The sequence below is a fragment of the Phyllopteryx taeniolatus genome, chromosome 18 (genome assembly GCF_024500385.1).
Source record: "Phyllopteryx taeniolatus isolate TA_2022b chromosome 18, UOR_Ptae_1.2, whole genome shotgun sequence".
NCBI lineage: Eukaryota > Metazoa > Chordata > Actinopteri > Syngnathiformes > Syngnathidae > Phyllopteryx > Phyllopteryx taeniolatus.
The window spans coordinates 1,707,033-1,723,573 of NC_084519.1; the positions used below are offsets into that span (position 1 = coordinate 1,707,033).

The 16,541-nt window shown below is 45.1% G+C and overlaps 2 protein-coding genes across 7 annotated transcripts in view; both read right to left on the minus strand.

The window, feature by feature from the left end:
• Nucleotides 1-1,566: 1,566 nt before the first annotated feature.
• Nucleotides 1,567-2,959, minus strand: LOC133468691 (probable G-protein coupled receptor 139). The gene is made up of 2 exons (XM_061754898.1): nt 2,840-2,959; nt 1,567-2,543 (listed from the first exon to the last, which is right to left on the minus strand). Exons 1-2 carry the CDS (start codon nt 2,916-2,918, stop codon nt 1,567-1,569), a joined length of 1,056 nt encoding a protein of 351 aa, XP_061610882.1. The 5' UTR covers nt 2,919-2,959.
• Nucleotides 2,960-8,310: 5,351 nt separating this feature from the next.
• LOC133468221 (tyrosine-protein kinase Fyn) overlaps nt 8,311-16,541 on the minus strand; it is a 76,574-nt gene continuing 68,343 nt past the window's right edge. For 3 of the 6 annotated variants that reach the window (XM_061753840.1, XM_061753842.1, XM_061753843.1), the window contains 7 exons: nt 14,939-15,103; nt 14,544-14,699; nt 13,072-13,251; nt 12,129-12,205; nt 11,014-11,167; nt 9,337-9,468; nt 8,311-8,744 (listed from right to left, as the gene is read on the minus strand). In XM_061753840.1, the coding sequence (XP_061609824.1) occupies nt 8,536-8,744; nt 9,337-9,468; nt 11,014-11,167; nt 12,129-12,205; nt 13,072-13,251; nt 14,544-14,699; nt 14,939-15,103 (1,073 nt within the window). In that variant the 3' untranslated portion in view covers nt 8,311-8,535. The remainder of the gene's footprint in view (nt 8,745-9,336; nt 9,469-11,013; nt 11,168-12,128; nt 12,206-13,071; nt 13,252-14,543; nt 14,700-14,938; nt 15,104-16,541) is intronic. The other 3 variants (XM_061753845.1, XM_061753844.1, XM_061753846.1) reach the window with 3 other exon arrangements.

Genomic DNA, 16,541 nt, shown 5'->3' on the forward strand with positions numbered 1-16,541 from the left:
TATTTGGGACGGACGTCTCGTTACATCTGCGTAGCCTAGCCTTCTCGCGATGCATGAGCCAATCATGTTGAAGCGGGGGCGGGTCTTGCCGAGAAAAGCAGTGGGGTTTCCAAGAATGTCTGTGAAATGGGCCCCTCCCTTTCTGGGTGTCCGTAATTGTGTTTCACAATTTTTGCACTTCCAGGCCACCGTACAACATAGCTTTGGAGTTGTTTGGAGGTGCTGTATTGGAAGTTAAGTAACTCTGTTTTCTTGCTTGTCTTTCATGCTCAAATATGGGGAATGGCTCCATATCTTCTTTAATGTCACACATAGCGATACACGTGTAGTGTTTTTGCTCATTATTTTTGCGACGTGATGGTGTTATTAAGAGGTGGATTAGGTCGCTGAGAGGAAGACTGCGGTCAAGCCAGCCTCCACTCGCGAAGAAGAAGTCAAGCCAGCCGCCCCTAATTTTGTAGGAAGACTGCGGTCAAGCCAGCCTCCACTCGCGAAGAAGAAGTCAAGCCAGCCGCCCCTAATTTTGTAGGAAGACTGCGGTCAAGCCAGCCTCCACTCGCGAAGAAGAAGTCAAGCCAGCCGCCCCTAATTTTGTAGGAAGACTGCGGTCAAGGCAGCCTCCACTCGCGAAGAAGAAGTCAAGCCAGCAGCCAGCCGCCCCTAATTTTGTGCATACTAGGCATTAGGGTAATAAGGGGCGAAAGCCACTTTCAAAATAAAAGCCTACCATTAGTAAGCCTACATGGGTGTCAATGCTTTGGATTTAAAATAATTCTATTAAATAAGCTCTCTGTTATAACACAACCAGCCCACTTCTGAGAGAAAATAGACTGTCCCAGGATGGCAAGGTTAATTCGAATCTTGAGATACATTCAAATGAAGTTGATTTGAAATCTGCATACATGACTGCAAGTATACCTTATTTAAAAAAAAAAAAAAATATATATATATATATATATATATATAAAAAAAATCCCATTGGTATCACAAGACCAGTCCAGATCTGTGGGACATTAGCCCAACCAAGGACTCCACTAAAAGAGGTTTGATAAAGATCTGATATTGTATTTCAAAATAAAAGCCCTCTGAAATCTGCACATTTCACTGTCATTACCCCTGATTTTAAAAAATGATTAAGAATAACCCTTTCGGTATCGCAACACCCGTCCAGTACTGGAGGATACTAGACCACCCCAGGACTGTTCTTGCATCTGATCTTGCATTTCTGTGCGGTAGTGTTTGACGGCCAGTTCAGGGTGTAAAGCCGGCTTTGATAGTCTCCAGCTCACCCGACCCCGAGTGAGGAATAAGCGCTAGGCTATAGAAAATGGATGGATGGTTGAATTTCAGCTGGGAAGCGCAGTCGATGAGTGGTTAGCACATCTGCCTCAGAATTCAGAGGTTCGGGGATGGAATCTCAGTTGCAGTGTCCTTGCACATTCCCCGAACGTGCACGTGAGGTTAATTCATTTGCAAAATAAATGTGTTTATGTAAAGTTGTCATGTAACACGTAGTTTGCTGTTTTTGGAACAATGTCGTTCGAAAGTCCAGAAGTACTGTAAACATCACGGATCACGGTGGCGGGATGATGCGGCCTTATGCTCTGACACCGAGAAGACTTTCATGGCGTGCGTGAGAACGGAGGAAGCTTCTCGAGTCACGGCTTGACAAGTCACCACCCGAAGCAGTTCCTGTCGGAAGCGGCCGCTGACCATACAGTAGAGCAAGAAGTTTGTGGTGGAGGTCAGATTCTGGAGCATGTTAGCTAAGTCACCGGCGACGTTGATGGGGACTCCGTAGTCATTTCTGTTAAAGTTCTCCGTGTTGTACTTGGTCCTCAGGATGCAGTATGTGACGAAGCGAGGCAGGCTGAGCACCACAAAGGCCAAAGAGACTGTCCCCAGCAGGAAGATGGTCCTTCTCAACATGCCCCTTGTGCTGCGTCCGCGCATTACGCGACGCTCCTCCTTGGTGAACATGTTACTGGCGCGGCACAGATGATGCCCGATGAGGTAATTGAAGATAATAACCAGCACTATGGGGATACCTCCTGAGAGAAAGGTGGTTATCCACACAATGACAGTGGCGTAGATCTCATCCCGGTATTGACATCGAGGCAGGGTCACGTTTTCTCCAGCTACCGTAATGTTGGCGGACGTAACGACATTGATCCAGCCTAGCGGCACCGACACCAAGTGGGACGCCGCGACGATGGCCGTGCAGATCAGTTTAGTGACCCTCGCCTGTGAGAAGTGCTGCTTGGCCGCCGCGCTACGAAGGACCTGGTAGCGCTCGATGGTGAACACCACCACAATCCACGACGAACTGCAGAGGGAGCCGTACTGCAGGAAGTCCAGGATGCCACACCACGGGTGGGAGTGCCAGAAGGGCTGCAGCAGCCAGAAGGTAAGGGTCAGGTCAATAAGGATCACCCACACCAGGTAGAAGGTGTCCACAATAGCGAGGCAGCTCAGATACACCACGGCAGTGTCAGACATTCCGCATTTTCGGAAGCAGATCATGTAGAAGGTGAAGAGGTTTGCTGGGAAATAAGACAAACGTCTCAGATGAATGCAGTTACAAGCTGGTTGACTTATTATTATTTTTTTTTTTTGACTTTGTGAGTCAAACTCAACTCAACTTGATTTATATAGCACTTTCACAACAGCCACAGCTGTACCAAGTTGCTGTACATCAAACATAAAAGACACTAATTAAAATAAACGTAAATCCATAATCAAATATTCCTTTTTTTAATTAAAAATCCCTCTCACATTGGCATTTCGCATACAGGAAGTGTATTTATGAAAGAACCAAGAACAAAATGACATCACGTACCTGGAATACCCATGATGCAAAGCAGTGGGTAATAGACCTTCTGAATGGTGACGAAGACAGTGTCGCCAACTCCTTCCATGATGAATTCCCCGCCAGGCAATAGGTCACATGCTCATCTCCGCAATGAAGCTGTCACACACGTGAATAATACTGTGGTTTAATTCATTCAAAGTATATTTAATAGTGTTCTAAGCCTCTGTAACATTATGCACACTTTGAACAATACAACTGTGCTCACATATGGGGAAGAAAAAAAAAAAAAAAAAAAAAAAAAGTACTTAAATACTGATTCAATTAAAATTTATTTCACATAAAAGTAAAAAAAAAAAAAAAAAAAAAAGTACCAAATAACAGTTAAATAATTGGGAAAGATTGAATGCAACTGTATTGTACGAGTAAAGAGCTAAATACAAGAACAGTACTTAGGGTGCGATTCTTTGGAATTCCACTAGAGGGAGCCGGCGTACCACTAGTACCACACTGAGACTGACTGATCTGGAAATGAGCAAAATGTCAAGGTTGTTTGATAAAAGGAAATGAAATGTAAGAAAGAAAACACTGTGCTATAGCCCTGTTATACAGTACATTTGCTTGTATAGAAAAAAACAATTATATTCAATTTTCTTTCTGTTGATTATAACAATTTGGGGGAAATGATCCTTTCTTTTCAGTTAACTTCCAGTAATTCTCAACCACTTGCATATGTAAAGACGATAACAATTAGAAATAACATTCCAAATGGCTTATTTCCCATGGAAACTTTCTGGAAAACCCAAGGGCAACTACAACTTAGTACTAACTACGCTTGTCACGTTACAGGTGGGGTTTTGTAGACATTTCCCAGCAACTATCTTTTAAGAAGTCAAGAAACGAAGCAATCTTCATGTTCTCCTTTGTTATCGATAAAACAAGATGAGGAGTATCATGAGCCGGATGATATTAAAATAAAAAAAAAAAATAAAAAAAAGGTGACACTGGACTTACCTGGTGCTTCGCATGGTCTCATTTCAAGTCTCTCCTTGCTGTGCAGAAGTACAACCCAGCTCTTTATGGCTCCACTATTATATGACTATATGGTAGAAATGGGTGTGACTGCATTAAAAGCTTTTTGGGAGGAGGGATGAGGGAGTCATTCCACCTGGCAGACAAATTATCTCCTAATTTAGCTTTTTTTGTTTCCTCGATGCATAGATTGCTCCATAGGTTCACAACTCTCACTATAGTACTCCTTTCCATCACTTTAGTTCCAAATCTTCTTGCTTATTCTTTATCTATTTTTTTTTTTTTCAAACTTTATTCGAATATTTATTTAGCTAAGATATTTTTATGAGCCTTGTACATACTTGCTTTTTGTTTGTTGATGGTGTTACGTTGGGCAGTCAAAAAGTAACGACCAATCAAACCCAAGCTGTTTTCCCAATTTAAACGAGAGAAGGTGAGCAATTCAATCAAAGCAAAGCTCATTTACATGTCGCACAATCATGAGAAATCCGGAAGTTTCACGAGAATAGCTTGAAAAAGGACACTTTTGGCATTTCCAACCAAAATTATCATGCAAACCAGATAAAATGACATGATAGATTATGAAAATTAATAGATCTGGAGCCTATCCCAGCGAACTACAGGCAGGAGGCGGGGTTGAACCTGAACTGGTTGCCAGCAAATCGCAAGTTTTTTTAAAACATTTGTATTCAATTTTTAAAAAAAATGTTTTTTTTTAATACAAATTAAAGGTTTTAGGCATTATTGCAGCCAGTGATATAATTTTTCTATTTGATTTTGACCTTGATTCTTCATCTTAAATGAATTGGTTAATGCCTATTAAAAACAGTTCCCAAAATAATTCTTAAAGGACCTATAAGTTTCGATTGCACACACACACATCAACACAACAGCACCCCAAAATGCTTTAATTGCTAATTGACTCGGCTAAAAAAACAAAAATCACAACTTTGTTACGGTGTCATTGGTGAAAGTGGTACGAACACAGCTCCAGCCGGCCGTGCCCATCAAAGACCAACGTGGTCATGCACTGTCCAAAAAAACTTGAACTTCATAAAAGCAAATGCCTGTGGTATGTTGTCTTCCCAAACTCTTTTTCAAAGGTGAGCAATACAATCGATAGAACGAGCTGACTAAATACTGTATATAGGCGGAAATGAATCTGCAGGCACTTACCACATGCAGGTTCCTCCCTTCTGCACGAAGCATTTCAGCAATTGATTTGAACAAAACAAGCCTACTCAACTGTATTTGGCCTCACTATTTTCACTCGTTATTGTTGAAAAAAAATCCAGACTTTCAATATAAACTACAATTACGCCACAGAACACGTATCAGTTTAAGAAGAAAATGTGGGGGGATTTTTTTCCTGCAGACATCGTTTTGAAATCCAGAATTATGGAATAAGTGCCAGTGTTCACAGGATTAGGGAAGTCCTTTGATAAAAAAAATATCCCAAATTTTAATGTCGAAATAATATGATGAGGTATGGTTTCACTGTCATAACGGCCCTCTGAGGGAAAGTGAAATGACAATGTGGCCCTCGACAGAAATCAGTTTGACACCCCTGGTGTAGAGAGAGAAGAGCAGCGGAGAGAGGACACATCCTTGGGGTGCCCCAGTGCTGGTGGTGCATGTGTTTGAGGTGATGTCTCCTAGCTTCACCTCCTGTGCCCTGCCCATCAGGAAGCTATGAATCCATCGGCTGAGCTGGAGTTTATTATAGGATGTGACACAGTCCGGGTATTCATCTAGGCTGCCAGTTGCAGTTTCAAAGACACTCCAATCTGTGCAGTCTCAAGTTCTAACTTTGCCTCATAGGTCCACTTCGTCACTGTTTTCACCACAGGCTTTTGCACATTTAAGTGATAAGTAAATTTCTTTTGACATACTTGGCTGTTTTTCAGTACTACGCTGCTGAGAAAACAATCATTTATTTAAAGGAGACATATATTTGAGATGCCTTTATTTGTACAAATGGCTGTGTAAGGATAAAGCATCTGCAGTGTTCATTCAAGTGGCTATTATAGTGGAGTCATCTGTTTGGGGGGGGGGGGCATTGGCGGAGGGGTTGCCGATGATGGTTTCCGACCCTTCAGCCACGCCACCCTGGGCGATCGCACACTTCGCACATGCCAATTATCGCCACCGAGTGGAGAGTCCAGTTTGGGGAAATACCGTAAAAAAAAAATAGGAATCTATTTGGGAAGAGGCATATTTTTGTTCAACTGGCAGAATGCACCAGGCGACTTAGCAATACGGTGCTCTTATTTTTGTGACCGGCGTAAATCCGGTGTGGCGCGCGGCGCAACTGTGTTCCCTGAGTGGGCTAGACCGGTGTTGGTAATTTTGTAAACCCGGCAGATTCGATAGTGGCCACATTTGCTCCTCGCAGCGTGCGCCGTCTACGAATACACAGCAATGGTGTCTACCATGGTGAAGGCATCGATTTGTAGAGAGATGTTTATTTCTTCAACTGGCCCGACACACCCAATGACTTGGGCTATGTTCACACTGCAGGGCTTGATGCCAAATTTGGCTTTTTTGGTTCAATCCGATCTTTTTATGGAGTCGTTCACATTACAAACACAAATGCGACTTGAACTGCGGACATAATGCGTTCGTGACGTCAAATGCGTGCGCACAACCGCAAGGCGCCGTGTTGACCTAAGCAACTGCGGCTCTGCGTGTAGGTCTCATCATTACGCATTTGTGGGATACATATCCGGTTTATATCCACATCATTCGGCTATTATAGGGAGGCTTCCCATGGGCTCACCACCTGTGGGAGGGGCCATTGGGGTCGGGTGCAGTGTGAGCTGGGCGGTGGCCGAAGGCGGGGACCTTGGCGATCCGATCCCCGGCGAACAGAAGATGGCTCTAGGGACGTGGAATGTCATAGGAGCCCGAGCTGGTGTGTGAGGTCGAGAAGGTCGGACTCTCCTCCACGCACAGCTTGGGCTATGGTACCAGTCCTCTCGAGAGGGGTTGGACTCTCTTCCACTCTGGAGTTGCCCACGGTGAGAGGCCCCGAGCAGGTGTGGGTATGCTTATTGCTCCCCGGCTTGGCGCCTGTACGTTGCGGTTTACCCCGGTGGACGAGAGGGTAGCCTCCCTCCGCCTTCGGGTGGGGGGACGGGTCCTGACTGTTGTTTGTGCCTATGCACCAATCAGCAGTTCAGAGTACCCACCCTTTTTGGAGCCCTTGGAGGGGGTGCTGGAGAGCGCTCCCGCTGGGGACTCCATCCTTCTGCTGGGGGACTTCAATGCTCACGTGGGCAATGACAGTGAGACCTGGAAGGGCGTGATTGGGAGGAACGGTCCCCCCGATCAGAACCCGAGCGGTGTTCTGTTATTGGACTTCTGTGCTCATCACGGATTGTCCATAACGAACACCATGTTCAAGCATAAGGGTGTCCACACGTGCACTTGGCACCAGGACACCCTCGGTCGCAGTTCGATGATCGACTTTGTGGTCGTGTCGTCGGATGTGGCAGCCCCAAACGTATTGTGAGGGTCTGCTGGGAACGTCTGGCGGAATCCCCTGTCAAAAGTAGTTTCAACTTCCACCTCCGACAGAACTTTGCTCATGTTCCGGGGGACATCGAGTCCGAGTGGACCATGTTACGGCCGACCGGAGCTTTGGCCGTAAGGTGGTCGGTGCCTGTCTTTTTAAGAAGGGGGACCGGAGGCTGTGTTCCAACTACAGGGGGATCACACTGCTCAGCCTCCCTGAGCAGTGTGGTCTATTCAGGGGTGCTGGAGAGGAGGGTCCGTCGGGAAGTCGAATCTCAGATTCAGGAGGAGCAGTGTGGTTTTCGTCCTGGCCGTGGAACAGCGGACCAGGAGACCTGACCTCGGATAAGCGGTAGAAAATGGATGGATGGATGGATGGATTATAGGGAGGCATCTATTTGGGGAGAGGTGTTTATTTTTTCAAGAGATGTGGTGTCTATTAGAGTTGTGGTAACTATTTGAGGAAATATGGTAAAAAAAAAAAAAAAGAGGCATTTATTTGGGCAGAGGCTTTTATTTGTTCAAAACGGCCAACAAACCTGCCAACTAAGAGACATGGGGTCTATTGGAGTGTCGGCCACCTGCTCAAACTTTATCAAAATGTTAAAAGAGGAGGGATATGTTCACAATCTGTACATGGTCATGTTTGATTTACAGAAAAAAAAAATGGGTCGAATCTAATTCCATACAGACAGCAGTAGCTATAAAACAACAAGCCCTCTGAGGAAAGGAAAAATAAAACTGCCTGAGGACGCGAGAGCAGAACGTAAGGTAATCTTATGCAAACATTAACTGGGGTTCAACATAATGAAGGAATGATGCACAGACAGATGAAATGTCCAAATGGTTCTTAACCTTCAGTTCTGGCAGATGAAGCATCTTAAACTGATGCAAACATACGAACTCAAACAACCCTTTTAAAAAAATGATTTACACTGAATACAGGTATCGCATTGCATTATCCAAACCCATTCTCCACACTTACCTGTTATCATCATGTCGCAAAGTTCACACGATGGGATGGCGTAGGAAATGAAATGATCACGTTGAGCGGAGGAAGCTTTGCAGACCCCCACCCCCCCCCCAAAAGTAAAACAGTGGCAAGTCCAGGAAGTTTCCAGTTTGTCTTTTTTTTTTTTTGCATCCAGCTCCAGCCTAGAGGCAGAGAGGAAGAACGTTTAGAGGTTGTCTCCAGGCTGGTACTGAGGCTCGGTGGCTGTGAAGTAGTCCTCCAAGAAGGCCTGCAGGTACTCGAAGGTGGGCCGCTCCTCCGCGTCTTTCTTCCAGCACTGCAACATCAGCTCATGCAGGGAGATGGGGCAGTCCTGGGGGCACGGCATCCTGTAGCCTCGATCCACCTGTTCCAGCACCTCGCGGTTGTTCATGCCTGGAAAACGCGTGACAAACACTTCAAAATCTATGCTGTACATTGTTTTACGCAACCGTATGCAACACAGTGTTCCGGCATCCGTGGTCTTTTGAGTTTTCTTGCCGTCCACACGCACGGGATGCGCTGATGACTTCGACCTCCCTGGCGTAGCGTCCCCCCCGTCCGCGCAGAACTCGAAGGGGGCGTGTTGTATCTGCCTATCCATATCTGCGGATGTAATCCCCCCTCTGCCTTAAGAACAAGTCGTTTACGGAGCCATCTGGACAAACGTGTTACTCCTCCCTCGGTCTCCCACATGTCTCCCCGTGTTCCTTTTTTTTTTTTCCCCGGACTGAAATTTCAGCGGACCCGCAGGCAAACAGCAGTAATCAAGTGTTATTTCACATTCTGGCAGAGAAACAAAGATTACCCAACCATTAAGGAAGCTTTTACTCTCAAAACGGCATGAGGGGGACCGGAGGCTGTCACAGAGTAGAGCAGTGTGTACTTTGGTAACAACTCTGGTTCAAATAAAAGGAGTCTCTGCTAATAAGGGGAGTTCGTCGTGCCCTGAGAGTGTCAATGACATCCGTCGTCTCGCATGGCTCACCTGGGTAAGGCACTCGACCCTTGGTTACCAGCTCTGTCAGCAAGATGCCAAATGACCAAACGTCCGACTTGATGGTAAACTTCCCGTACAGTGCGGCCTCCGGGGCCGTCCACTTGATGGGGAACTTGGCACCTAAATGGACGGCATGAGCAATGATGGTGAGTGCAGCTGAAGTTTAATACAATGATTTAGAATAACCCACTGCTGATCAGTCCAGGATGTAACCTGCCCCTCACCCTAATATACTCTAGCTTTCTTAAATAGAATACGCTGTATAGAAAATGGAAGAAGGTCCTAGAGTTCCTACTTGTGGCGACATAACCCGCATTTGTACTTCAGCAGAACATGCCATAGTATCACCAACGTACGCTAACACGTTGGTAAAGTCACAGTTAAAATAAATAACTAGAATAACTAACTTTACTGTCGCATAATAGCACCGTCAGCAGAATCAAACTGAATCGAAGAACAAAATGTTTGAGACGTGATGACGTTACCTGTTCCAAATAATCCACTTTCTTTTAACTTCTTGATGCCTTAATGCCACTACTAGTTGAAGTTCATAATCAAACTAAGCATAAAGGGGAAAATAATGACGCGTGTGTTTCAAACGAGCAAACGCAACAGTTTGCTTGAGGGCAGCCGTTAGCTTGATGCTAAAATGAGTAGAAAATGCAATTGACACGCTAACGTTAGCATCGTCACCATTTTCATCCCTTTAACAAATGGGGAAATTGGAACGCATATGGTGGAACAACACGTAGACAGATAATATAACAATACCCACAGGCATATTCGTCATCTTCGACGAAAAATAACTCTTTTTACAGCAACTTACTGAGTAGTAGTATAGCAAAAGTCGAAGTCGATTCTTCGTTAGTCTGGATGACTGTATCATACAATATTGCCTCCTGGTGGCCAAAAGTGGGCACAGCAGAAGCCGCAGCACTGAATTGGATGCAGCAATAGATCATGATGCGCAAGCTGTTTAATTATTATTACTATTATTAATCAGTTTATTTGAAAGGGGACAATGCAATTTCACAAAACACATGCTTCTCATTCTATTGAATTGTGTTATTACTCAGTGTTCTTTAGAAAGTACAATTTGTACAGAGTGCTATTAGACCCTGTGTTACGGAAAAAGGGTCTTTTCATTCATTTCAATGGGGAAATATGATTTTAGATAAGTGTTTTGAGTTAAGAGGTGCTCACGGAATAAAATTAAACTTGTATTTCAAGGCACCACTGTATTTGCATTCAAGGAACTAGCAACATACGTATATGTGATGATGTTCGTGTCATCGTTTGTGTTTGTAAGAGACATGTAGTGTCGCACTGCGCTAGTGGTTCGCATGTCTGCCTCACAGTGGAGAGGTCCCTGGTTCGAATCTTGCCTCGGGGCCCCTCTCTGCGGAGTCTGCATCTTCTCTTGGATTTGACTCTGGCTCCCTCCCACTTTCCAAAAACATGCACGTTCGGTTAAGTGAAGACTAAATTACCCACAGGAGTGAAAGTGAGCGTGAATGAGTGTTTGCTGATATGTGCTCTGTGATTGGCCGCCGACCGGTCCAGGGTGTACTCTGCCGCTCACCCAAAATCCGGCCGGCTCACCCGCTACACCAACGAGGCTAAGTCCTGCGGGTGGGCGGATGGAGGGAAAATGTGAAGGCCCACCTTGCCGAGCTGTGTATTCGTTGTCTTCGATGAGTCTGGCGAGCCCAAAGTCGGCGATCTTACACACCAGGTTATCTCCCACCAGGATGTTGGCGGAGCGCAGGTCTCTGTGGATGTAATTCATCCTCTCGATGTAAGCCATACCCGCTGCCACCTGGAGAAAAGCACGAGCGCGTTCAACACCAGCTGACAAGTGAGCGAACCGTTGTTTCTGCTGAATATTTCGACTAGGACTTGCTGCCACAACCCGTAGAACCCTAAAAACAGAAATTGCAGAAATACAGTATATGCTTTCAATTTCAAGTGAACGGCTACATCCTACTGAAGACCACCAGCACCTTTGATATGCTTTTAATTGAAACACTTGTGGTAAGTCGCCATCATTAAACGTATTTATTCTACAGGCAATGTTTTCAGGAACAGGATTCATTATCATAGCATTAGCATGAACTGAATTATGAAAAACAAAACACTCTTAAACTTAACTCCACTGGAGGAGAAATAAACTACACATTTTTTTGGTTTTTTTGTGGCCATTAACAGCCTTCCTTTCACTTGCTTCTCAAGGGGTTCTTTATCTCCGCCCTTTGAGGTTGATTGCCCTGATTAGAAACGTGCGTCCTACTTAGCAGATGCGTCAGTCAGGTGGATTTGGATCCGGAAGTCAGTCAGAAAATGATCTCTTAACAAGTCTCTCGATTGTCGACAAGAGTTTTGCAGCGTTCTGATCCATTTGAAAACAAAGCCTTAGCGGGACAATTTCTCACTGGATCAGATGCGCATGCGCTACAATGCAGTAGGGGTGTTGCTATCGACTGACTATGTGCTTCTCTCAAAATGAAGGCGGACACCTCGCACGTCGAACTGTGAGCGTAAGTCAAATATTTGACGTGCACCCCAGGTCGGACTTTGGGGGGGGGGGGGGGGGGGCTTTGTTTTATAATTGCCTCTGAAATGTGCGGCTGCCCCCACCGCGATTGGCTGGCAACCGGTTCAGGGCGTAACCCGCTTCTCGCCCGAAGATAGCTGAACCCAAGTGAGGAGAAGCGGTGGAGAAAATGGATGGATGGGTGAAATGGGCGGCTTTTGGGAGAAGTGAAAAAAACACAACTTACCTGCGCCGCCATGTCCACAAGGTTGGGCAGCTTCAACCCTCGCCCTTCTCCATCCTTCAAGAAGTCCAGTAGACTTCCTACAGGGGAATAATATCTTGGAATAATAGCAAATAACATGACGGGTACAATTTATGTCAAAACGAACTTCCACATGGAGGAAAAGAACATTACAGAACGACCACTTGTTAGTCCACTGGAACGTTGATCGTCGTCGAAGACGCTGTCGCCGCGTAACCTGAGCTGATATTTAAAACGGCGCCGGGAAATTATTTACAAAATAGGTTTCCATACTTTCGTTAATCGCTGAGACTGTTTACATGCTTACGTAGGTGCTGCTGTTTTGGTTAGCAATTGAGTTCCAAATGGGCTCTATTTAAAAGGGACATATTTTGCCAAAGCAACTTTTTCTAGTATTTGGGATGCAATATTGTCTTTATGGTGCCTCGGTAAACGGGAAATATGAATTAAAATGAAATATGAATTCAAATCATCCACGCATTTCCTAGTTCCAGACGTTTTTTTTTCTGGCGGGAGACCTGAAAAAAGGTCATTTGAATTTCTCGAGCTTATCTACGTCACTAGCGAAGATCTCTGCCTACCTCTCCGCTCCCGAGCCAGCGCTGTCAACATAAGTTAACATCATTCCCCCCCCCCCCCTGATTGGACCAGAGACTCAGTGGAGCACGCTGTCTATTAGAGGGGGATGTCCACTACAGTGACGTATGTATGTTGCGATGACTATCGTGATCCAATGATTATCGTTTAAGGGTAGAGGGAACTTTGAGGAATCGTTTTCAAGACTACGTACTGTTTGTTCATTGAAATAACTTGATGATGGTACTGCTAAGAGTCATTAGTGTTGTTAATCTATATAGTGTTTTGCATGCACACCGTATATCCGATTTTTGCATCCTCAGGTGTTCACATGTCGATGTGTGGATACCTTTGCCCATGTACTCCGTGACGATGTAAATAGGCTCCTCAGACACGACAGCGTACAGCTGCACCAACTTGTCATGTCGGAGTTTCTTCATGATCTGAGCCTCCTCCAGGAAGGACTCAGGGGACATGGTTCCAGGCTTCAGAGTCTTCACTGCTACTCCGGTGGTGCCGTTCCATGTTCCTGACACGCGCACATACGCTAGCGTCAGTATACTGTTACCATATTTAAGACCACAAAAATCACACTTTCTAACCAGAGAGATGATTGGTTAGGCATGCACAAAAAAAAACTCCCGCTGTAGTGGAGACACTGGTGTAAACATACCACACAGCATGAGATCAGGAGACGCAACGAGAATCAGATCATCTTTACTTCTCATGCGCACAGCTTGAGCAGATGGATAACTAATTGGATATAAGCTTTAGAAGGTGCTTTGATTTGAAATGGATTGGAAAAGCCGTCAGGAGAATCCGGTGAGAATCGGAGAGCCACAATGCGCCAACACGGGAGCAGATAATCCTTCGGAAGGATGATTAACGGGGCCGAGCCCATAAGATCCCGACTGCGGTCGTGCCAGTTGCTCTAAAACAACATGACCGGCACTGCTGCGAGCTCACATGTTTGCAGCATGTATTGCGTAACCAAATATCGATGCCACCGTTGATAGTTCTACTGATCTCATTCTGCGAGCGCATGTATAGGAATGACTCAAAGGGAGGACAGAGACCATCGACCGGCATGCTTGGAAGGTTTTAGGTTAGCCCAAATATCAAGAGTTGTGCCGACTTGTTGGGGATGAAGGATCCCATCCGCTTGGTTAAGGAATTGGATCTCAGAAGCTGGGTGTCACCTGGGAAAATCCCAATTCCTAGCATCTGTTGAGCTGGAAAGAACACATGGCCTACGAGTCTGCGTATGAAACTGGAAAGAGCTAATCAATGATGCATGTATGTGCAAATTAGAAAAGCATCCAATACATAATATAACAAACTCCTTTTGAAAAAGTATTTCAACAGAAAAACAAAATGACCAAAGTAAGAGCAAAAAATGTGCGAAAAATATTTCGCAAATATTCTAATCCAGTATTTGAATATAAAATATTCCACTTTTTTTTGGGGGGGGGGGGGGGGATTTTGTTATTGCATAACCATTCCAACTGTATTTTATAATTGCTGTTTTCACACTGATAAGGTGAATATTTAAGGGAGTTCCTGTTGGGGCTGGAGAGGGCATGCGTTACTTGCGCTCCAATATTATATCAGTCGTAAAGAAAATATGATGAGCGATGCTGTTTGTCATTGGAACGAACGTTGGTGACGACTGGCATATAACTTTATATTTGATTCATTATTTTTTCTGAAATAGTGAATGGTTCTTTTATTATGGTGTAGACAAAATACTTCTGGGAAGTCCTCTTAAATTCCAAGGTGAAAATGTAATATTTTTTTTTGGGGGGGGGGGGTTACTCTTACCGTAAAAAACCTCGGCAAAACATCCTGTGCCCAGCTTTAACTCCAATTCAAGTGCGTCTCTGCTGATCTCCCAGGCATCATGACTCAAGCCCACAGTGTCAGGGTTGTAGTTCACACACATGCCCGTTAATTTAAAGCACAATGCATCCGCACTCTCTACAGGGATGGGAGGGAAGGAATACAGGGTTAACTACTGGGGAGAAGAACATGCAGTTAAGGATGATGAAGGAGGCCATCTTTGGATTGATCAAACGGGTTTTCCCGCAACGTCCCCAAAAAGAGAATTATCACATCGTAGCCCCTGCTCCCCCCCCGGACAAGAGATTTGCTCATGTTTTGTCCGACTGCGGCCTCCTCCATGCAGCCCCGTCTTCCGGAGGCGACTGGATCCATACCCATCCAGACTTCCCCAAACTGCCCATTCCCAAGACGTTTTATCAGCTGCAGTGACTCCCGGGGGATCTCCCACACATCTTTGGTTTTGACCGACAGGTCAGCGAGACGCGGCATCCCTTTATGGCAGGGCACCACCAAGCGACAGCAGAGACCGGCGGCTCGGTCTGCCCCCGGGCCACACAGCAACGCAGAAATAAGAGCAGAAACAAATGCAGACAGGGTTGACAAGGCAGAAGTGCAGTGAAAATCTATTGCTTTAAATGGCCCTACAGACTGTTTTGAGGTCATGTCAGGCTATTTGCAGAGGGGAACAGAAGTGAACCATTTGCTAGGAACATGGCTTTTTATACACTGCTTATTGCCAAATTCTGACTTTTACAGTCAACGTACGCAAGGACAAAAGCATTGGCAAGCGACACACTCAGGATGCTGACATGAATATGCTCCGACTTTAATTCAGACTTCTCTCCTCGCCCCCGAGCATTTAAAATGCAATGGGATTCATATTTTTTTTTGTCGGCCTGGGTCTGTCTCGGCAATGCAAAGTGGCTTTTCCAGTTAAAGTCGCACCAACAAAGGGGTCGCTGCAGCTAGTGGCAAACGCCACACGCTTCTCCCGCTCTTTTAAACCAATGACCATTGTGGGTTTTCCTGGCATCAATGCGCATTATACATAGGTATAGGGGGAAATGGGCGGGGGGGGGAAACTTTCCCATTTTATAAATGTATGCCGCCATCTAGAGGTTATGCTCATAAGTTTACATACCCTGGCAGAATTTGTGAAATATTTATTTCTTTATTTATTATTATTATTATTATTTTTTTAAATACGACTGATGACTATACAACAACCATCATTCATTTCTTCATGGTTATGTTTTGTTTGATGATAATGCTTTTCTGAAATGCTTGGCGGTTTAATTTGAATCCCATCAAAACAAAACTAAATGTGTTTCGACGGGGCCTTCATGTTTTCTTGAAAGAATTGTACCCATCTTTCAAATTCCGTCATCAAACGTATGAGCACAACTGTGTGTTTTCTCATTTGCTAAATAAAAGAAGGGCTGTGAATTGCAAAACAAGAGCAAGTCAATCAAAAGAAAGTATTACGTGTTCAAATAAAGTGCGCAAGTATACGTAGTTAAATCTAAAGACAGAGCTTGATACAACATGAAAAGCATTAACGCTAGGCCCGCTTAGGTGCCTGAGTGGTACACCAGCTGCTTCCGTTTCGATTAGCGCCGCTCGGCGTCACTTTAGCTGCTGACGTGGTCTCATGAAATCAAACATGCCTTGCTATTACTCCAGAGGAAGCTTTTGTGTTTGCCCGTTATCGATTAAACCAGTAGATTAGGGCCGTGTTTCCGTCTATAGAAGATGATACGTGCAAAGACCCCCCCCCCCCCCCCCCCCCACCGCCCCCGTCCTTCCTCACAACCAGTGATAAGTCCCAGGGTGTTTACATGGGGCAGTTAAGATGAGATAAAGGCAAGAGTCTCACCCATGAGGGTGCTTAGCTGGCCGTCAAAGCCCATCTGGGCCAATTGCCTGCAAATTTGGTGCCGGTCATAAAAGCTGCCAATATGTGAACGGTATCCAAGC